Below are 23,285 nucleotides of genomic sequence, written 5' to 3' on the forward strand. Positions count from 1 at the left end.
CTTAATCTGTTGGGGCCTCATGGAAAGAATTAGGAGCAGTGGGTGAAAGTTGAAAAGTAGTGAACTTAGGCTTGATCTAAGAAAACACTTCCTGACAATTAGAACTGTACAAAGTGCAATGCAATGGGCTGCCTCCAGAGGTAGTGGGCCCCCTCTTGCTGAAGGTCTTCAACCAGAAGCTAGACACCCATTAACTTGTTGGGAATGTTGAATATGGGAGACTTGGCCAAGTTTGGGTTAGACTAGGGAGCCTCTGAGGTTCCTTATGACTCCAAGATTTTGTGATGCTGAAAGTATGACCTAAGACTTCCATCTGGCCTTATTTTACCCATTTACTAAATATTTCCGAATTCTTTTTTTTGAGGGGGGGAAGGCAGGGCAATTGGGGTTAAGTGACTTGCCCAAAGTCACACAGGTAGTAAGTGTGTCAAGTGTCTGAGGCTGGATTTGAACTCAGGTCCTCCTGACTCCAGGGCTGGTGCTCTACTCACTGTGCCATGTAATTGCCCCCCCCAATATTTCCTAATTCTTTATAAAAGATACCTACTATTCCAGTGAGGTGAGTCTCTTTCTGCCCTCTACACCAATCATTAAATCAAATGGCCTTTTGTCTCTCAGTTCTCATTTTTCCCCAATGTAATATTTGACACTATTAGCTACCTTTCTTGAGACCTTCCCTTCTCTTAGTTTCCATACAAATTCACTGTCTTAGTCATTCTGTCTCTTGACCTGTTACTTCTCATTCTCCTTCACTAGCTTCTCATCCTTTTTCCTGATCTTTCCATTCCATATGGCTTCTTTAAAGTCCATGAAGTTTCAGTCTCTGAGCCCTGGTGCTTCTTGTTGGAAATTTTCATTTTCAAAGATTTCATCTATACATGGGGTTTCAAGAATCACTATCATGGGGATTTCTTTCAGATCTACGTCTCTAGTTCAACCCTTTCTCCTAAGCTCCTGTTTCATATCTGTAACTGCCTACTAGATGTTTCCAGTTGGATTTTCCACTATTTCTTCAAACTCATTATGTTTCACATCAAGTTCACCATCTTTCCTAACAAAATGGCTCCACTTCCTCACTTATGTCTGCCAATAGTGCCTCCTTTCATTATCTTTCAAAGTCCCATTCAAATCTCAACACTCCTATGAAGTTTTGCTTGACCATCCCAAGCCAGATTGGCTTCTTCCCTCCCCCCTTCATGCCTTTGCTCATGCTCTTCTCTCTGTATAAAACATTGTCCTTTCTTTTACGCTTTACATAAGCCCTGCTCCACTTTGAAGGCATAGTTCAAGTCTCACAGGCACCATTAAGCCACCCTTGACCATCTCATCACATAACCAGTCCTCTGAACTCCTGTATGTATATCACTAACAATGAACATATGCTGTCTTGTATGGCTACTTATCCTTTTCATGTTTATATTTTGTCTCCCCAGCTATTCTTGATGGAAGGGACCATATCATAGTTGTAGTCTCTATCTCTAGTCCCTAGCACAGGGCCTAGCTCATAAAATGTGATACCTGCTTAGCTTTGGATGACAGTGATTGATGACATGCTTTTAGGTCAATTTGAGGGTAACTAAGAGACTAAGAGATTAACTACTGAGAGCTGCCAGTATGTATTGCTATTGTCTTTGCCTAGTTAAGAACTCCTGTCTTAGAGAGTTTCCTGAACCTCTGAGATGGTAAAGGACTTATCTAGGGTCTCACTGCCACTGTATGTCAGAAATCAGGTCTTCTTAACTCTGAAGCCAACTTTGTTTCCGCTCTGCCCCCTACCTGTCCCCTATATTAAAGTCATAGGATTTTTTAAAAGTCCACTAAAATCTCTTAACTACTCTCTCTTCTTCGAGAAGTAGCGTGGCCTAGTGGAGAGAGTTGGCCTTAGAGTCATGTAAACCTGTCTGACACAGTCTGGCTGCAACTCTCGCTGTGTTGAGATCTCTTGGGGCTCTTAGGAAACTCTCTAAGATTGAAAGTTGCATAGAAAGTGATGACATCTGGGAGAACCCCTTCTCAGTAGGTCTATTCCCTACCCTCCTCTCCCTTCTAAAGAAATAAGCTCTATGAGGCTCTTTTCATCCTTCTAAAGCAAAGAGAGCACAATTAGCCAATTTTCTCTGATGGTATGCAAACATATCTCCATGAAACCTTATTTGGGGATGGGAAGAGAAAGGGGAAGGGGGAAGAGTTGGGGGTGGTACTTATGGAGTGCTTTCCATCAGGCCCAAGATGAATTCTACTTGTAGATGGGCAGGCCCTGATTCAGGAAGGCCAGCTACAAATGAGGAAAGTGTTTTTAAAGAGCCACAGTTAGACCATAATCTTGCTACCACTCTGCAAGGTATGAGCTGGTGATGGGAAAACAGTGGGGGAAGGAGAATGTGTGTCCTACCCTGGTAGTTCAGGCATGGGGGAGTATGACAAGTGGTATGGGCCACAACCTGGCATTTTAGTTTTATACCCCTTTCCTCTCAGTCTTTTGTTTTCTTTTCTTTGCTCCATCCCCTTTCCCCTCTTCTGATCATCCTAACCTCTACTAATGGGAAGTCAAGTTGAAGCTTAAGTTTCAGAATACGATGAATGAACGGAAATAGGTAACAAAATGTAAATGAGATAAACTAGAGGAAAGAAGACTAGGAAAGCAGAGGAATTTGGATCAGCCACCTTCAGGTGCTAAGGATATTTTGTGGAAGCACATGTTATGAGGAAGGTACTAGTAGGTCCTCAATCTCTGGACCCCTCCCTATATACTGGGCAGTTAGAGGGAAGTAATGATATGTCGAGGCTGAATCTTGGGCAAAGGTGACATCTTTCCACTGACCTATGTGGATAGGGAAGAAAATCCTGTGAAACTTATAAACAGAACAAAATTAGCTGAATGGCACCCAGAGGAATTTGGCTTTGAACTTTGGCAATTTCTCAGGGGTTAAGAGAAAAAGGAAAACTTGCACAAGTGAAACTGACTACTCTGTCTCTTGGTAGGGAATGCAGAATGTTCCAGTTCCTCAGCCTCAGTTTTCTATTGCTTAGGTGATTAGCAAGAGAGATAGCTGAGCATGAGACAAGCACTATATTCCTAACTTACAACAATGCAGCCAAAAGATCATGTATATATTCAGACATTTAGAGCTGGAAATGATCTCAAAGCCCATTATCAGCCAAACCCCTTATTTTATATTCTTCAGTAGGGAAACTGAGGCATAAGGCTTGTAACTGGTCAATCATGGGATGGCAGCTATGTCCACTTCCACTCCACTTTCCTGTTGGAAGTACCCATAAAAGAGTAGGAGCTGGACCTCTCCCACTATCTCCTTAAGGGAAAGAGAAAGAGAGAGAGAAAGGGAGAGAGGGAGAGAGAGAGAGAGAGAGAGAGAGAGAGAGAGAGAGAGAGAGAGAGAGGCAGAGAAGAGGGGAGATAAGAGAGATTTCACCATGGATTTTAGGGATTCTGCTCCAAAGAAGGTAGCTCTTCCCTACAAAAATATGCCCCTTAATATAGTCATTCCTTAACCTATATCTCCAACTTAATTATTTCCAAGAAACTGTTAGATTGCTCTTGGACCTGTATAAACCATTGTTTTTTGTTTGTTCGTTTTTGGAATCAAGCTGTTTGACATATCAATGTTGAAATATCAAGTTTTCCAAAGAAGTGATCAGGAAAGAAGAGTGATAACTCTACCTGATAAACATCCATTGATTGCATCAGAACCACCAACCCAGGGTTATTGGGCAATGAGAATGACTTTTCTGATGTTAAACCTTGGCTTGTTAGGTCATAGCAAGAGAAAAGGGAGGTTTAAAAGGAAGATGATGGGAATGGGAAGCAAAGATTCCAATAAATGACAGCAAGGAAGACAGGACCCTCCCATGGCAAGCCTGTGGGCCTCTAATAGGCTTTCTTAAAATCTCACTTTGACCCTAACAAGGTGGACATAGATATAGAGCCCCCCATTCTATTTCAGTTTCTGAGAAGTCTGTGGAAGGAGGAGTTGGTGCCTGCTGGCTGCTTCTTTGGTCCAAGAACATCCTCTTCTCTCATATAGCCTAAAGGAACTTGGAGCACTGAATACTAGGACTACCTCCCTTCTAAGAAAATTTCTACCTTTAGGCTGTGGCCCAGAGCAATCTAGTAATGAAGCCAAGGTATCATACTGCAGATTAACTATTCTCGTGTTCTTCTGGACCTATGAGAACTCTAACAACTTGAGGCTTGAGAGGAGATCTGGGCCTCATGTCCCAGATACTTCCCTTTGCTTATTTGTGCAACAGAAAGGGCAGATTCATGTGCCCCTGATGTGGAAGGAGAGGGGAGGAGGAATAACCTTTTCCATTTCCGTTTGTCTTAGGGTAGAGGGAAGGAGGCAGGGAAGGAGGGGAAGAGGCTCTGCTGCTATGTGCCTTAAGATGGATGTTATAGCTAAAGATTATACCTTCATCTTGCCCGTGAAGAGCAAATGGATGTAGCCAAGTTGAAGATAAACACCAGCAACCATACTGGTGCTAGAGCCAGTCTGTTTGACCAGGGAGGAAGAGTGTTCTGCAATTCATGGAAGAAAAAGGAATGCTAGATAGCAGTAACATACTAAAGGTGTCTCTGATTTAAACAAAACCAGGATGTGGAAGGCTGCCTACTTTGAAAAGAAGCGGTCAGTTACAGCCACTTATTTGTTTTTGTTCCCCCTTACCCTTTCTTTTCTTTTAATAATCATGAAAATGGGTTAGACCTGGATACAACTGTGGACATTATTTTAGTCTGTGGAATAGGCTCTATAGTGATTATAGGTAATTTTTCAACAATCCAATTGGACATATATGATATTCACAATTTTTTGTATTACTAATTCTACAGAATGTAAACGACTAGGTAACCACAGTCCGCGAATCACTCCAAGAAAAAGCTTACTAGGTGGCAGGATGGTCACATTTGGACTGTAGCCAGTTGACAAACATTGAAGCTTAGAAAGTTTGGCTTAGGGGTTGCAGTACATAGTGGACATCCATTCTGACAGAGAATCCTATCAAACTCATTGTTATTTCGTTGAGATGAATCACTACCACTCTAAGGATTCCCTTGGCATTGGATAGCTCTACAGCAAAGAGAAAGCTCCCAAAGTTTGTGCAATAGATACCATGAGCTTTTGGGGTGGTCCTTGTTTGTTTTGTCCAGGGTCCCAGTGTTTTGTGTTTCTTTGTATGTGCTGTTTTTTTGCTTTGTTTTGTGTGCAGTTTTTGTGTTGCTGTTGCTATTGTGTCTGTGTGTTTTTTGAAGAACAAACATTCAATAGTTTGTCCATTCCTGCTCCAGAGACCTTGGTTGGTTATATTAAAAATGAATAATTTTGAAGTTGAAAGACTTGCTAAATTGTTTGGAACATTAAATGCTTGGATGGTTGTGCACCACACACACTGTGGTGCAGCTAGGAAACAAAAACATCACAATTATGTCTGATGGTTAGAAAAAGCTGTTGACCACACTCTGAAATTGATGATACATTTGCTTTCATTGCTGGCAGCCTTCAAAGGCCCCTCCTAAACTCTTCTAGTAAATACATTCATTGCTTTCATTTTTTTCTTCTACATATACTGTCATAGCAATTATGGGGATGATATCCCAGCAACAAATGGAAAACCTGGAAATTATAACACATGGTAAAGTTGTCTCCTTATTAATTGAAATTAACTGGCCTTCAAACAAGAGTCCATTTAAATGAATGGGTGAGTTAATAATATCCTAATGTGATGTGAAACTATTCAGTGGCATTTATATACAGACAGGCTAAAAGCTCTCAAACCTGGCCAAAACAAAAAAACCATGAAAGAAAGTAGACATGGAGGCACTTCCAAAATTTAACTCATTCACTTAGCAAATTCTCAATTGAACTGTGACCTGTGAGGCCTGGCAGAATGCAGCTATTGGACAAACAGACAAGTCAGTGAGAAGTGTTCCTCAAATGTCTTGCCCACACATGCCTTTTCTCTGTGACATTCAGAAACATTCACAAACTCTTAGCATGGAACATCACTTAGGGCCCTACTGGAACCAGAAAGTTCCTGGTGGGTCCAGAGAAGCCTTAAGAAAATCTTTACTTTAAATAAATGAATGAAGGCAAAGGAATCCAAATGGAAAGCTACAGCTACAAAAATACGACTTTCCACTTTGAAAATAAATATGTTTCCATTTATTAAGAGCTGGTGTTGATGCTGATCAAAATATACATCCTGCAGAAATTAAGCAGAAACTAAAGGAACTTATATTTTGTTTTCTTTTTGTTCTGGTTTACTAAAATACATGTATACATTGTTGGACCTCTTTTTTTTAAATAATTTGTCTTTCTGAAGTACAATTCATTTGCTGTGGTGACCATCATTCTCCTCAAAGACAGAGAGGGAAAAGAGACACAAGCTTCTTAAGGAGTCTGGCCACTTTTACCCAGTTTGGCTTTTATCTTTTTAAGGGATGTTACTTGACAATGGAGAAAAAGGAAATGAAAAAAATATTTTTTTCTAATAAATAAAAATAATTTTAAATGCTAGAGGCTATACATGACTATTTTAAGTATGTTCATTTATAAATGAAATCTTTTTCCCCCAAAGTACATGGAAGCAATATTGAAGGCAGACAAAAGAGAGAGAGATCTGTCTACTTTATTTTTTTTCTCTCATAATTCTTGCTTATCTTAACTTTTCCACCAGTGATTCAGCATGTAAGAGGAAAAAAAGTCACATCACCATTTATGAAGTTTGTCAGGCTTTAAAAAAAATTAGTTCTGGTCTCCTGGGAGTCAACATTCATCTTCAACTTCTCTGATTGGTGGAATCAAGCTGCTTGTAGATTTATATTGGTTGATCTGGTTAGCCATATGGGTGCTCATGGGCTTGATTTGAATGTTTCTGGGATAGGCATTATCCGATTCATCTGTAAACCATTTCTTTTCTGCTAAAGGGCAAAACGGGGAGAAAGAAGGAGGGAAAATGAGAAGTTTAATTAGTCCTGTGGCAAAGCAGTCAGAAAGTTCATTGAAAAAAAAAGGCAATCGATAGATTTTGATGTTGAGTAATTACTAAGAGGTACAGAGCTGGGGATAAAGAACCCTGGAACCTTGAACACATCTGTGATGAGACTGCAGCCAATAGTTAGAAAAAAGTGGTAATGCAGTCTTAGGAAGCCTGGTATGTTGGCCAACTGGAATGAGGGCAGATGTGAGGGTGAACTCTCTAGGAATTTTCTCTGGAGCTTGAAGGCCTAGGAGGTTCTGGTAGGGCCAAGCTGGATATGGGATGTAGGTTATCACTGAATATATCCAGCTCTGAAGAATGACTATGAGCTCATGGATTTGAGTGTAGTGTTGACAGAAGATAGCCATGCATCATCGAGTAATCTAGGAGCCTTGTTCTCAGGCATTCTGTGCATTCTTTTGACTTCACATTCATATTCTATGCTTAATATTATGTCAGCTCAGGGCCACCACTTTGTTTCATCCATGGTCAGGTTTTTTTGCTGTTGTCATTTTTCAGGAAGTACGCTGTTTTTGCTGACTGTTTGCTGACCAGAGGTAGGATGTGAGATAGTGGACAATGTTACCAGAGCAAGATAACATTGAGATGGCTTGTAAGGCAGTAAAATTGAAGTAAACAAATTCCTAGTGGAGATGGCTCCTGAGATGCAAGCGAGAAAAAAATGTTAACAACTCAGTATGAATCATGGCTTTTGAAAGAGTTCAAAGGATCAGGTGATTTGGAGAGTTAAGTAAGAATGTGGTAAAACTAAGACCGTTCTGGCAATATGACTATGTTCTTTGCTGAATTCAGCCCAAATCCCTACCTTAATTTGAAAGAAATAAATTTATTCATTTACTTTTGTTTACTTATTTATTTATTTATTTTAGCACAGATTGGCTAGACAGAGCCACAGCCAGGGCAGGGCTAATGGGACTTTTCCCCAGGGAGTCAAATATGGAGGGCACTGAAAGCACATGCGGTCCTTCAGAAGGTAGAAATAACAGCAGCTAAAATAGAAAACTACCCAAACAAGGGATCTGGGGTGAACTCCTCCCCCTCTTAATCCGCCTCACCCCCCAAAGTGAAGGCATGCTTCATGCCGCTCACCCCAGGCATAATCTATGGATCTAATTTGTGGCACTTGCTCCAGGTGTGAAAATTCCTAGTTACACCTCTGTATCTTGGGGATGAACCATATATGTGGAGGTGAAGGTGATGGAGAAATAGCATTTGGTGTGGGGACCGTGTGCCTTGTTTCAGTATTTAATTCCTCATTATCCGATGAGACAGTATTTGTAAAGGCCTTAGCACAATGCCTAGTATATAGTAGGTGCTTAATAAGTCCTTCCTTCCTCCTTTCTTTTCTTCTTTCCTTCCTTCCTTCCTTCCTTCCTTTCTTCTTTCCTCCTTTCTTCCTCCCTCTCTTCCTCTCTCCCTCCCTCCTTTCCTTTCTTCTTTCATTCATTCCTTCTTTCTTTCTGTCAACAGGATCAAAGGATCCTAGATTTAGACCTTAGAGGCCATCAATGCCAAATCCCTCAATATATGGTGAGGAAACCAAGGCACAGCAAGGTTGCGTGATTTGTTTAAAAAAAAACAACCAAACTGATCTTTGTAATGAGATAGGTTTACCCCCATCATGCCATATTCCTCTGGCTTAAAAATCTACCTTTATAAACGTAACAGCCTTCCAAATCTTCATTTATGTCTCCTGGGACATTTCCTTTAAAAAATCAAATTATTAGAATGATTTCCTGGCTCTAATTTCTCACTTGGCTTGTTGGTGTGTGTGTGTGTGTGTGTGTGTGTGTGTGTGTGTGTGTGTATTCAATTATAAACTAAATACGAAGTTCAATCCTAAAATATTTTGAAACAGGAGACCCCAACACAGCAGTGCTTTTCTATTGGTGGTGTAGTAGTTGGAACCCCTCCCTCCCCACCCCCTCCCCTCACACACACCTTGGCCAAAGGTGGGGATAATTTGGTCCAAGCCACACCTGCCTTTGTTCAGCCCCCTTGGTCCCCCTCATGTCAACTTGCCCTCTGCCTTCAATCTTTCTTCTCTTGTACCCCACCCCCTACCCCACTCTCCTGCTCTGGCTCTCACCTATTATAATTAAGTTCACTTTGATGTGAACAGATTGGAAGATAGGAATTCATAATGTTACATCCTGCACAGTGAAACTAACTGATTAAGTGCTTTAAATTATTCTCCCTGACAGAATGATAAAGTTACAATCTGTTCTGAGATGATCTACAGCTTGCCAGACTCCTACAGCTTCTTTCTACATTCATTTATCTTTTTGTCAAGCAGAGGGTTGTTTTTTTTAAGCTTCAATTCCATAGATCTTTTAAAGTCATCAGCACATCTGAATTATTAATGAGGCTTTGGAGGCAAAGCTCCTGATGGGCTGGTTAAAAAAGGCTGTATAAAAATCTGGGACTGTGTACACATCAAAATAATTTCAGCTCCATTTAAAAAACCATTTAGTTCAAGTGTGACATAGATGAACCATTATGCATTTGTGGAAACCAATTTTTTGTGATCTACGATTAAGCTAACCTTTCAGAGAGGTGTAAAGTGCGATGGTTATCATGTTTTAAAAGCATTGCTGGATCACCTAAACAATTTCAAACTAAGACTTTTCAAATGGCTTGTGCATATGATGGTTTTGAAGGGAGTTAAGCACCAGAGCTGTGTTAGCCCAGCTTGGGCTAGCTTTGATTTGGGCCCCTCTGGGACCGAGCTCATTTTGCTGATGGTATTTAGTACAAGGTTGGGTATTTCCAGGCTGGAGGTGAGAGGGAACTCTGCTGATGTAAACCATTAGGTCTTTTTTGGCAAAGGGCCTGAGACAGCTGCAATTTGCTGAAATTTTTATAACTGCTATGGAGAATAATTGTTCAAAATTTAGTCTTTACAGTTCAATTCACACTGGCATTTTGACCTTTCACGGCACAGAGAATATCAATTTCCTTCTGCCTTCCATAATCAAGGTAGAGTGCCCTTGCCCATTCTCACTTCTTTCTCTCTGTTTCAATTTCTTATTATTCCTATCAAAGCCCCAAACCCCAACTCATGCTGAGGCTATCCAAGTTTCCCCCAAAGTCAAGGTCAAGTTTATGCCTTTCCTGGGACTTCCAGAAGAATCCGCCCTCAGTGAGCAATGCCAACTTAGACATTAGAGCTCTCTGGATGAACCACAGGCCTGGCTAGGACCTTTGAGGGCATGGAACGGATAACTGCAAATATGTAAGTAGATAGAGCATGGATGTTTGATTTAATTTCATTTAATTAATACATAAAAATGTAAATAGAAATTATGCAAAGGTTTAGATCCTAAACTGGTGTGAAACAAGGGGACACACATCAGCTATTTCTATTGTTGCTGATGCCATCCCAACCCCAACGCACCATGGCTAAAGCTGGGCCAATTCTGCAAATGTCACCCCTGACTGTACTTTACTATGGATGTGTCCATTTATAATATATTACATTCTTTGAGTTGTTTCTATTGCAAACTCCCTGATCATTTTGCTGAAGTGGCTGGTGGCAAATTTCAGCGATACAAATACTATCTTTCTCTCCATGGAAGTTATTTCAAGTGTAGCAGAGTCATGAGGGAGAAGTAAATTTGGTCTATTAGTTCTTTTCCACAGATGAAGAAACAGAGACAGTGGGGTGACGGAAGAAGTGCCTCTAGAGACAGAATGCAAAGAAGGCATAGCCGCTTGTTTGGCATTCCTTCTGACTCTAAAGCAGCATCTCAAGACTCTTTGGATTCAGGCACTCACACCATGTATCACTAGCCAAAAACTGGCTGGTATAGTGTCTCAGGGAGGTGTCTACACTGGCTTCTCAGGGTAAAAAATGATGGGTGAGTCACAGAATCATGGAGGTGGAAGGAATATTAGAGATCCTTGACTCCTGTTTTTCAGATGAGAAGATTGTGGCCCAGAAAAGTAGAGTGACTTGTTTGAGATCACAGGGGCATCTCCAGAGGCAGAGCTGGGATGCCTCAAACATGATTCCCAGTCCAATCTGCTTTCTACTAAACCCAAGATGACTTGAACACAATAACTTATTTCCACTGTTCCTCATGACAGGTTTAGCATTATAGGGTTTTGTGAATCATCCCTTATCAAAGGTGATGCATGTTTCATTGGCACTAGTACATTCACGTAAGAACATAGTGATAAAGTTTCTCCAGGCTTCTTGAAGTGAGAGATGATACACCATCCGGCTGGTAGAGTCTACTGTTTTGTATGAGATATCTACGTAAGAAAAGGAGGAAATCCTGGTCTCTCGTGCTTCCATTCTGATAGTTTTCTCCAGCTCCCCATTCTTGGCATGTCCTTACCACCAGAACAATATAAGAAAGATTATAGTATTTGAGAGAAGCCAGTGTGGGCCAACTGTCATTCCATACCATCACTACAGCAATAGAATCAACAGAGATGAAAGAAGATGACTCTAAGGGTCCCAGTTGCTGATAAAAAAAATAAAGGATACACCCTGGCAAACATCTGGATGAGGCATCTGCAAAGGCCAACCGTTCTGGTTCTTATATAGGAGAAATGAGGAGTAAAAAGGCAAAAAGCTAACCCAGATCCCCAAGGTGGCAATTCTGAATAAGGAAGTGCTTTGGGAGATGGGGGCAAGAGGGAAGGGTGCTTTCACTTGCTAAGCTGCATCCAAGGACCTAAGGACTCGATTAACAAGGATTTAGTTTTTTTGAGTAGACCTTAGTACTCTCTGCATGGCAGAGGAAAGGCAAGAGAATTACTGGTATAAAAGACTAAAAAAAGGAGTTTGCCAAAGTAGAATTCAACCAATTTTTATACTCTGTATGGAAAATCCCCCTGGTTGCATCATCTACATAGCTAAAAGCTATGTAGCCTTCCTGGGGTAGGGATTAATTCAAGGAATTAGAGTACTGGACAGAGTTGGAAGCTCCTACCAAAAGAGGAAATAGAAGGAGATCTTCTTGAGAAAACAGGGCTCATGCTCCCTTACACTCTCCTCTGTGCCTCTGAATTTGAGGTTTCTCTCCCATGAAAAGCCCAATGTCAGGAAAATGAGAGGTCATTGACACAAAGAAGACATTGCGTAATCTCCTGTTATCATTTTGCTGTCTTTGTATGCCTTTTCCCCATAGGTTGACTATCTGGCAAATGACACAAGAGCCCAATTCAATGAACATTTATCTAGCATCTATTATGCAAGACACTATGCTGGGTGCTGAAGATATAAGGATGAAAAATACCATGCCCTCAAGAGGCTTAAGATCTAATGCTGAGGGGAGAGGAGAGGGAGTATGCTGAGGCAGATCATAAGTCACGTGTATAAGTATACCTAGGTAGAATGTGATAAGGGCAAAGAAGCCTGAAACCAAGTTCCTTGGGAAAATTTGACATGGTTACAACAGGAAATGTCGATCCCTAGATCTCATTCATTTGTTTGTTGTTTTTTCTTCATTCCTGAAGGGGACCATGACCCCAGGAAGGTGATGTTATGAATTGCAAGGGAATTGGGGTTGAGTGAGGGAGGGCTGTGCAAAGTCACCAGTCTCACTCTTTCTTCTGGAGACATTTGGGTCCAATGGTAAATCAGGAAGATTGGAGATGGCCCCAGATGCAGTGGGAGACCTTGGCTTTTTTAAACTAAGAGCTTTCCCAGGTCTCAATTTGACTGAGGCAATGCCCATTCAGAGATTAAGGCTAGGTAAGAAATGAGGCAAAGAATGGCCTCTTTTAACTAATCAAAAAACTAAAAGCAAAATCTGATTGGAAGATGAAGACCCTAAGGATTTCTGGCCAAAAGAGAAACGATTGCTATTTATACTCATTCTGAGCCACGACGAAGTGAGGGTTGGGTTGGGGCTATTGTTAGCCAATCAATGAGAGCCAGAGTGAATTGGATTTGAGGCATGGTCCTTAAAAAAAGAAAGCTAGATTGTAAACTCCAAGATGTCTTGTGTTGGTTTCAGTGATCTATATTTATATTCCTTTGTGCAGAACCTGCAGGTAAGGGTATGATTCCCTATGTGGACAGAGGGCAAGGAGGGAAGGAAAGAAAGGAGGAAGATGGAAAAGGAGGAAGGTGGAAAGGAGGGAGGGAAAGAGGGGAGGGAAGGAAGGAAGGAAAGAAAGAAGGAAGGAAGGAGCTGCATTGTCCAACTGAAACTGGCTAGCTGGGTCCCCAGTGGAGCAGCCCCAGTGGGGCTGTTTGTCCTTCATTCTTGAAGAGGATCATGACATCAGGAAGGTGATGTCATGACTTGCAAGTGAATTGCATTTGAGTGAGGAAGGGCTGTGCGAAGTCACCAGACTCATTCTCTCCTCTGGAGCCATCTGGGTTCAGTGGCAAGACATAGATCAGGTCCTGATCTATATCCAGCACAGTGCCCAGACTGGCTTGACCAAATCTGCACTCCAATTGTTTCTGAGTATCCATCTAGAAGTCAGAAGACTAGCTCTATGGTACAGGTAATTGGGTCTATTTGCTAGTTCTGCAGGTTCTGACAGCACTGTACAATTTAGTCTTTTCACAATAATTCCTCTCAAGAGAACAGGAAAGGGAGGAGGGAAAAAAAGATGCAGCAAAGGCATTTGGAGTAATTGGACCCGTTTCTCCCATACCACAAGCTGAAGCTTAGAGATAAAATATTTGAAAGGAAAGATTTCCTTCGGATAGAAACAACAATTGAAAATAACAGAGAGATAACAATGAGCTCCTTCCTTTTAAAGGCAAAACCCAGTTGTTGAAAACCTTGTTCTTCTTACATGGAATCTCCTGAGTTTTTTGTCCTCTTCTCTGGCCTCTCTTCACTGCGATTGCCTACTAAGCCTTCCTCTTCTATAGAGCAAGGAATCAATTTGCACAGAAGTTGGACTATTTTCATTATCTGGAACTTCTTTGATTGCTTCCAGGGCAGTTTTTCAATGTGAAGAACATTTTATTTGAAGGGGGGAAAAGGCTTAAACAGTGGTTAGGTTGACAATGCAGCCTGCTTTGCATATTTGTAGCATCAACATTGTGTCCCTCCACCATTTCTTCTCCTTTGGGGCTCGAACCAGAGCTGCATGGTGTATAGATCTTTGCTTGTGTTTTGGGGGAAGCATCGTTGCAGAATCCAGTGAATTTTCCACAGACAGAAAGCAGGAACCCTTCCTCATGACCCACTCCACAAAGAAATCTGAGTTAAGTGCCACTTTTTTATGCTTTGAGAAAGAAGTGAGTGGCTGTATAATTGACTGAAACATTGGTTTTCGCTATTATTGTCTGTAGTTTTTGTCCTGCCATCTCCTCTTCTAGAGGGATTGTTGGAGAAATGTGACAGACTGCTAGCATTGTCTGCAGGAGAACACAGATAATTTTTCTCTTTTCTTACTGCTGCAGAACAAGCAAAAGGTTCCTGCCTACACATCCATTCTCCTTCCAGACTCAGCTCCTCACTTTACATGAGGCCTTTCCTGATCACCCCTCTTCAGGACCCCTTAACTTACTCCTTCAAATAACCTTCTACTCGCCCTACTTTAGGTGTCTGTTGTTTCTACTAACAGAACATAAGATGCTTGAAGGCAGGAACTGTTTCACTTTTGTCTCAGTGCTTGACGTATAACAGGTGCATAATGTCAATAACTGATCTGTACCTAAGGTGGTCCTCTTCCTCCTCCAAAAAGGCACAGTTTATCTACCCCTCTCTCATTTTAGAATGTGTCCACCAGGGTGAAAGGTAGAGCTATCAACATGTCCGCCAAGGGACTGATGGAGAACCTTAATACACTTTTAAAAGTAAATCTAATGGGGTAATTTTAAATAGCAATTATTATCATACTTATTAATGACATTTAAACTTTCATGGTCATAAATCTTCATTTATTCTTTTTTTGGAGAAGTCCCTGCTTTTGCACAAACGTTTATTTTATTTTATTTTTGAGCTAAGGAATGTTCTTATACACCTAGATTCGGCCACTGGGGAATATTGGCAGTTCCCAAATCTTATCTCAGACAACAGCTTCAACTTCATCCCCATCACTAAAAAACTAATGATTTAATCAAGTCCTTAGAATTTTAGGATGAACAGGATTTTAAAGTACCTTGTAGCCCATCAAATCATTTGATGACCTCTTTTCAAAGCCAAAGCAAATTGGACTGAATGAGTAGAAAGCATCCATCTTAGAGTAGAGGAAGTGATTAAGTGAGTTTCTAGTATGTTCCCCTTCAAAAGGAACTGTTTTTTTTTCAAAATAACCTTGGGGTTCTTTGCTCTCATAGTCTTATTTCTTTTTTGTTTGTATGTTTGTTGGTTTGTTTTTGCTGTTGTTTTGTTTTGTTTTTGAAATGAGTATGAGAAGGTACAAGGCACGTGCACTCCTTTCTCCTTTCCCTGAGTAGACAGATACACCCCTGAAAGAGGAATGTACAAATTCTACCAGAGGGAAGAGAACAAATACTGGTGGAAAGATCATCAGTGGCTCTTGGAAGGCATACTTTGCTACAATTATCTCACTGGTTTAGTCTTCAGTAAACAAAATAGTGCTTAATTTATATTTGTCGAATTGAATTTCCTTCCATCAGCAACACTGAACACACCATTATACAAATAGAGTCAACTCTCAATTATCTGTGTTAGTGGAGAACAGGTTTGACGAAATGTACAGATAATCCCCAAATCCCATGTCAGAGGAGAGCTCTCACTTCATCCCCATCAAATCATGTTGGAGTCATGAACAAGGAGCCACATTGTTGCTGTTGTGTTGAAATTGAATTAATTTCCCCTTTGTGTGTACCCAGCCTCTGACCAGCATTCACAGTGGGCAGCAACACATTGAAAAGGCAGGAGAAAGGCATATATTTAATGCCCAAACCAAATAACCAGTGTCTAAATAATTGAGAGTGGACCAGTCTTATAGTCTATTCCAATCACTTCTAAATCCGGGGCATAGCAAACTAACACACGTGTGAACATTCCTTTCGGTCATTCAAAATCGTTCCTCCTGCTTCCAAATAGTTTAAAAAAAGGAAGAAAAAGTTAACAGAGAAGCAGGTTTGCCAGATGGAAAAGCTGCACATGTTTTCCAAAAAAAGGTTTATCAACTGGCATCATGACTTGATTCGGTAGCTACTGCCAAGATAAACAGAGAGATGTTCAAAGATGTGGACAGACTGATGATGGAGAGGATGGGATGGTAGGGAGAGGACTGAATGAAGCTAGGTCTCATGAAAGGGAAATGACTTTGAGCAAAGTACCAAGGTGGGACAGTGAGGACACGTGCAGATTAAAGGCAAGCTGGAGAGAGGTGAATCACCCCAGGGAAAACCAAAAACCAAAAACCCAAGAACAACAACCGAAACATCCGGGGGAGGGAATGGAGAAGATGGAAGGGGGTCTGGGTGGGGGGAGGGAGGAATCCAGCAGCAGCAGCAGTGCAGCCTTATTGCTCTTGGCCACTTGGGAGACGGGGGGACAAGGGAAGGGACAGAAGAAGTTGGGGGGAGGGTAGGAAGCAAAGAGAAATAAAACCACAAAAAATAACAATAAAATAAACAAAGCCATAACAGAATAAAGTTTGTAACTCCTTTTTTTTGTTTGTTGTTGTTGTTGCTTTTTTTTTAATTTCACAATTTTTCACAAGGACAGCGTTATAGAAGAAAACCCACAGCAGAGGCTAGGGCATGCAGAACCATTAATTATCATACCTTGGCCCACTCTATTCATCCTTGTCGCACTTTAGAGAGAGAAGTAAGCTCTGTAAGTTTTACAATCCTTTTAAACTGTCATATTTCCTGTTGACAACTTTAACTGGCACATCCTTGTAGTTATAAATGTTCTGAGGGCATAACTGTATAACCTTCTTTGCAAAGGATGCATGAAAAAAATTTTCATGATCCAGAACTAGTGTATATAGAGTTATATATAGCTATAGATAATAATGTATATATATATATATATCTCAATATATATATTTGAACAAAAATAATTGGAGAATACCTTCCACTCACAGGGTTTCTAACCCATCTTAATATATATATATGCAGATGATTACTCCCCCCACCCCCCGCCCATGATTGTTTTGAACCCTGTACTGCCCCTATTCCCTGGTGCTGGTATGGTTCTAGGGAGGTGCCTTCCGGCAAAGCCTCACCAGGTTTGTCCATTCACACAGCAAGCAAATCTCCAAAATATATATATATATCATGCGTGGGAGAGTAGTGGGGCATCAAAAACCTATACTCTGAAATATGCATCCTAAACCTCTTCCAAGCTCGTACAACTATGGCATTTTTCTCATCCCCACCTCCAAATCCACCACTCCCACCCCTACTCCCCAGCCCCATCTAAGAGAATTGGGGGGGGGGAATCCCCAAACAAACCAAAACATGCTTTCCTAATCGCCATACCAGGCCCCTCCCACTAGCTATCCACTCTCAAAAGATGCCAGAGCTTGGCTATAGGGGGATCGGCTGACTTTTAGGAAGCATTTCTGTGACTGGCATGTGAACAGTCTGCCTGAAGACCACTGACTTCTGCATTTTGGGGTGGGGGTGGGGTGAGGGAAAGGCAGTTTACAGGTCCTTTATCTAACTACTATAAAAAAAGGGGATACTCTAAAGGTTTTTGGCCCACTGTGTTCCTCTCTGACTAGGTCTACGGGTGGTGGGTTTTTGGATTTGTGCTACTTTAAAAAGAAACCTAGGCCAGGACTTTTTAACCCCTTCAGTTCCCTTGGACAGCTGAGGATGAAACTTCAGAAAGCCTGACTTCTCAAGGGTACTGGCTGCCTTTGGTCTTTGTGGGCTTTGCCTCCATTGCACATTCTGATTTACTTTTGCACACTGCGCCCTAGAAAAATGTTATCTGTTTCTTGTTTTACCTTCCTTGGATGTCTCATTGTATCAGATCTACACAGTGCCAGGGATCAGGGCCTACACAAATCAACTAAGTTGGGGGGGGAGGGTAGATCCCCTGAGGATATGTGGAAAAATACTTGCTCTTTTCTGAGCATTATTTATTCTGTACATAAGGTGAGTGATTCACCTTTGAAAAGATGTAAAAGTCCCAGGAAGGCAGTTTTTAATGACTTACATCTGATATTTATGATACATATGGCTTTTCATCCCAAATGTCAAAAGGAAAAGAGAAAAAAAACAGTTTTCTATGTGGCAGCACACAGAGACAGACTAACAATTCAATATGCAATTAGACCCCTTTTTACTTAAATTAAATTACTAGAGTTTGCTGTCTCCATGAATGGAATACTATTGTTTCTTTTAAAAAAGGGGATAGGAATGCTTTCTAAAAGAAGATCATGAAGCAGAAAGGCCTTAAAAGAGAAATCCCTGATGTTAGTTTGCCGGACACAGCTGTTTAATAATAATAATCCAAGCAAACTGGGTAGGCCTCTCAAATGCTTCACAATGCTTTAGTTAGGAGACTGGAGACAATCACTAGACTTTTTAAATTTTTTTGTTTGCTTCTTTCAAATAAATGTATGAAATTCCTGTGAGTGTTTAAAAAAATACCCCCAAAGCACCCTGATGCATCAGCATTTCATCATTCTAGAACTTTCTTGGTACAGCTCTGCCTTTGCTAAGGAGTGTTCACACTGAATAGCCTCTCTCTCCACTAATCTGTAGAATCATTTCTGCAGTGAGTTATTTATGTTTTTAGCATGCCTCTGATTTTTTTTTCCCCTAGACTCATAAATAACTTTTGGTCCGTCTGTCTGCTTAGTGGCTGTTGTGCTTAAGGGTTTTATGGTGGTAAAATAAAAATGACAGTCACATGCACACTATCATACATATGCAAAATATGTGTATAAAAAGGGGGAGAGAACTGGAAAGGGAGGACAAGGGAAGTTACTGTTGGGGACACCAACTGGGGGAATGAGTGGCAGATACAGTTTCACACACGGTGGGAGTGGGTATACATATTAAAGTCTTTCCTCCTGCACATACTTCTGTTTGTCCCGAGAGTCCCTGGACTTGGGGCGGTTCTGCCGATTTGCCGTGGAGGGGATGGAGTGAACAGAGGAACTTTTCTTGCTGGAGGACTGGGAGGAGTGAGAGGAGTGGGAGAGGCTAGCCCTGGACTGTCCGGCATTGTGGTCAAACTGCATCAGACAAAAGATCAGGTCGGTCGGCACGAGCTCAAACTCATATGGAGGGTTGGTGATGACGTATCTGGAAAAGAAATGAGAAAGGGGGCTTCAGAGATGCAAGAGTTGGAAGGAGGGTTTGACCCTTTTTTCTTTACCTACTCAGAGAGGACTTTACCTCCGCTAATCCTCCAGAGGTGTCCTCTAAGGCTACCTCCCATCTACTTTATATTTATCTCTATGTATTGATGTGTCCCCATTAGAATGTAAGCTCCTTGGAGACAGGAACAGTTTTTCCTTTTTTTTAATTCCCAGTTCTAGGCACATTGCCTGGAAGTTGTTGTTTTTGTAATCGATTAATTAATGGCTTCAAGAAACCATCCCATCTAGGTCCCTGTCTCTATGAAAGTTAATTTTTCTAACCCTTTGACATTTTGATCATCCTAAACAGCCTTCTTCTCAAATTTCAGATATTTGGTTCAGGTATGGAGCCAAAATGTGGAATATGGGGAAATGACCTGTTACTTGTATGGTCTGCTTTGATTCATACCTTTCTGGCTCAACCAACCCTTGTTTTTTAAGCACAATCCCAGACTATTTCTTTGTGCCTTTTAGGTTCTTTTTTCCTGTAGTTGGTTCCACAAAACTCATTTTTCCATACCTGCCCTGTGTTTTTACAAATCCACAAGAAGAAAAACCTTAGCTTAATTCTGATTGAGGAAGGTATTTGCCACTTTAAAGTCAAGTGGCTTGGACTATATCTTATATTCACAAGTCTGCCATATAATCCCCAGATAGCCCTGGTCCCTCACTGTTGAACATTTGACAAAGGATCCCTTTCTGTCGACATTATAATCTGACCCTTAAACTAAACCTTATTGGGCATTTTGAATGGTCAAGGAGTATAACACATGATACTATCCCCTGAGTATCTTCTGGCACAATGGAAAGATTTTGAAGGTCAGATGACCTGAGCTTGGAATCTCACCTCTGCCACTTAGTACCTATATGACTTTGGGCAAATGACTTAACCTTTCTGGACTCAGTTTCCTCCTCCTGCATAAAATGAAGCAGTCAGGTTAGAGAAACTCTAAATTCCCTCCAAGCACTAAATCTATCATCCTGTGATCTTTTAATACGGTAGAAAAGATACTACATAATGCCAAATATCCAAATAACTGAATTGTCAGATATTTTTAAAGTACATATGGGATGGCTCTCTGGGAAGGGAGAAAGAGAGAGATACAGGAGGAAATTAGGCTATGTAAAAGCAAAAGATACACATAAAATGTATTTAATAAGCAGGTGCTTGGTCTATAAATACATGAAACACATGAATATTTGGGGTTATGCAAAGACAGTCAGACATAGCTGGTGAGATCTAGGGTACATTTTTATAGATATGTACATGTACCAATGTTTCCTATTCTGGCTCATAGGACGTGATGAGCATTCTCCTTGATGGTTTTTCCTTATCCCAAAACCTCAACCTCAGATAATTGTCTGAAAGAGAGTTTTTTTATTCATCACCACTGCTTGAGTTTGAGGTGAGGGGTCGGGGGTGGAGGAGGAGTGTTGGATCTCTTGAGAGGAGAACCATTTTTCCACTGCAGACATGAGCCTTGCCTGTGACTCTCTCCCTATGTCATTTGAGTGGGCACCTACTGCTCCATGCCTCCTAGCAGTAGCAGAAAGCACTCACCGTTTGGTGCATTGGCTCGGTGTGCTGAGATGGGCATCTCTCAGCCGATAAATTCCAAAGCAGAGCATGTTGTAGGTCTTTAGGGCTTTACAGAATAGATCACCATAACAACCACCATCCTGGGAGACAACATATGAAAAGAAAAAAATGTATATACATATATACACATATGTATACACACATAACTATATATCTATAAATATATACATACATACATCTGTATACACATATCTATATACATATCTATATCTATATACATACATCTATCTATATCTATATACATATATACATACACATCTATATGTATATCTATATACATACATACATACATATATATAAATATATATATATATATATATATATATATATATAATTTTCATTTGTCTGAGAATAGAGATTAAGAAGGAAAGAAATCTATAATAAAGAACCCTTTTAGGGACAAGGATATGATCCTTCAGATGGAACCACAAAGCAGTCACCTGGTTATCAGTTTAGAGCTGGTTGTGACAATCTCCTGGAACAAGCAATGATGGACACAAGCTGGGGTGTTCCCCAGCAACTTTACCTGAACAGGCCTGGCTGAACTTGGGAGAAGAGTAAGCGAGTCTGATTTTAATTGGAAGCAGAAAGCTTTGGAGACTGAGAGCTTTCACTCAGGAAAAGAAGAGAAATACAGTCTCTTTGAAAGAATGATTAAACTTCGGTCTGGCTCTCAAGGACCCACTGTGCTGTGCTTTGCTTGATTTGACGGTGTTGTCAAAACTTGCCCTAGTGATAATTAAAACCCCAGTAAGGAGGAGAGATGCCACCAAGCATGAGGGTGACACTCACTTGCAGGTAAGGACTGTGTGAAAAGCACAATTTGCAGACCTCGGCGATGGCAGGGAGACGATGGGAGGGAGTGTGTTTCCCTAGAGCCAAGGTCTGAATTCTGAATTACTGGCAATCACAGCTCTGATCATTTCACAATTGCCTTCCACCTGACTGGGACAGCAAACACAACCATCACTTGGCCAACATGGGACATGAAAGCAAATCCAATTGTTATGAAACTGAATTGTGAATTCCATGGATCCTTATAGGCAGCGAGATGACATCCCATAGTTGGTGCTAATCCAGTGGTTTAACCAGGGGAAATTGTGTGCGGGCCCAGCACAGTATTTTATCCTCCCACTGCCATTATCATGTGGAATCACATAAGAGAAATGACTGATGGCACCAGATATTTGTTTGAGAAAGAGGGAATGCTGGGATAGACCTCTGAAGACCTGGGTTTGTGTCCTGGCTCCACTATTTACTAATCTGGGGACATTGGGAAGAACATTTTTACGTCTTTAAGACTCAGGTTTCTCATTTTTAAATGAGGGTCAATAATATTTATGCTCCCTTTCTGAGAAAGTTTATTGGATGGATCAGCTGAGATAATGTATGAAAAGAGCTTGGTAACTGCCAGTGCAAAAAGGGCTAAAAGGACATGGGTTCAAAGTCTACCTCTTCCAAAGCCCGTATCGCCTCGGCAAAGTCACTTGCTCTTTGTTGGTCTTTGTTTTCTCATTTGTAGTCTAGATGGCCTCTATGGTTTCTTCCAATTCTAGATCTGTGGTCTTATACTCCTAAGGGCTCTATAAATGGCAGTCACTTACTTCAGCTGAAGTGTCTGGACTGGCACCTGGGATTTTTGCATAGATGCCTTGGTCTTCGTCAACACGGACCCAAGGTCATGCCTGGTAAGAGGAAAGCTAACTCAAACCAGCTAAGAGGCAGGAGATGAATAATAGAAGCATTTGGTGGAATTTCCAGGAGAAGCATGGATTAGGAACTACCTATCTCACAGAAAAAAGTCTCGAATAGATCATTGAAGAGAGCAGATAAATGAAGTAGGGAAAGGAAACGAAATACCTGATTTCTTGTTGTTTCATTAAAAAGTGATGGCAAAACCAGCGCATTACCAAATTTGGGGGGAAGGAGGGGTTCAGAAGCTTACCCCTAAATCTGCAAAAGGCCCATCCAGCAGGGCTAACTGTGCTACACGACATCGATCCCTGTTGGCCAGTGTCTGGGGGGTGCTGTAGCCACCTCGTAAGGCATTTTCCTCAGCAATCAGGGCTTCCAGCTCTGGAGTTGCTCCTCCCGTGACCAGCGTCCGGATCAGGGTAAGGATGTTGTCATTGAAGTATGTCTAGGGACATGAAAGAAACTCTCCTTAAGCAAAAACACCATTAAAGTCACAACAGCAGACATTCAAATTACAACTTTTCTGGGTTTCTCCTGTTCAAAGTTCTGGCCTGTCTCTTCAAATAATTTTATGTTGGAAGTGAAAAGACAGCAGCCTCCAATTACTCTATTCCCTTCTATCCCATTAGGCTCCAAAACTAGGGCCTTCCTTTTAAAGACCCATTCAGGCAGATTTTTATTAAAGAACTAAAATTTGAATGATTTATGTTTCCCATAATTGGTGTTAGTGGCAAGGCAAGCACGG

At 41.1% G+C, this 23,285-nt stretch overlaps 1 protein-coding gene across 6 annotated transcripts in view; it reads right to left on the reverse strand.

Annotated features, from left to right (window-relative positions):
* Nucleotides 1-6,510: 6,510 nt before the first annotated feature.
* Nucleotides 6,511-23,285, reverse strand: part of KCNMA1 (potassium calcium-activated channel subfamily M alpha 1) — a 901,346-nt gene continuing 884,571 nt past the window's right edge. For 4 of the 6 annotated variants that reach the window (XM_036736098.1, XM_036736102.1, XM_036736103.1 and 1 more), the window contains 3 exons: nt 22,791-22,985; nt 20,807-20,925; nt 16,570-19,189 (listed from right to left, as the gene is read on the reverse strand). In XM_036736098.1, coding sequence (XP_036591993.1) covers nt 18,940-19,189; nt 20,807-20,925; nt 22,791-22,985 — 564 coding nt within the window. In that variant the 3' untranslated portion in view covers nt 16,570-18,939. Of the gene's footprint in view, nt 6,938-16,569; nt 19,190-20,806; nt 20,926-22,790; nt 22,986-23,285 lie in introns of those variants that run through there. The other 2 variants (XM_036736100.1, XM_036736099.1) reach the window with 1 other exon arrangement.

This window comes from Trichosurus vulpecula, chromosome 8 (assembly GCF_011100635.1).
Source record: "Trichosurus vulpecula isolate mTriVul1 chromosome 8, mTriVul1.pri, whole genome shotgun sequence".
Taxonomy (NCBI): Eukaryota; Metazoa; Chordata; class Mammalia; order Diprotodontia; family Phalangeridae; genus Trichosurus; species Trichosurus vulpecula.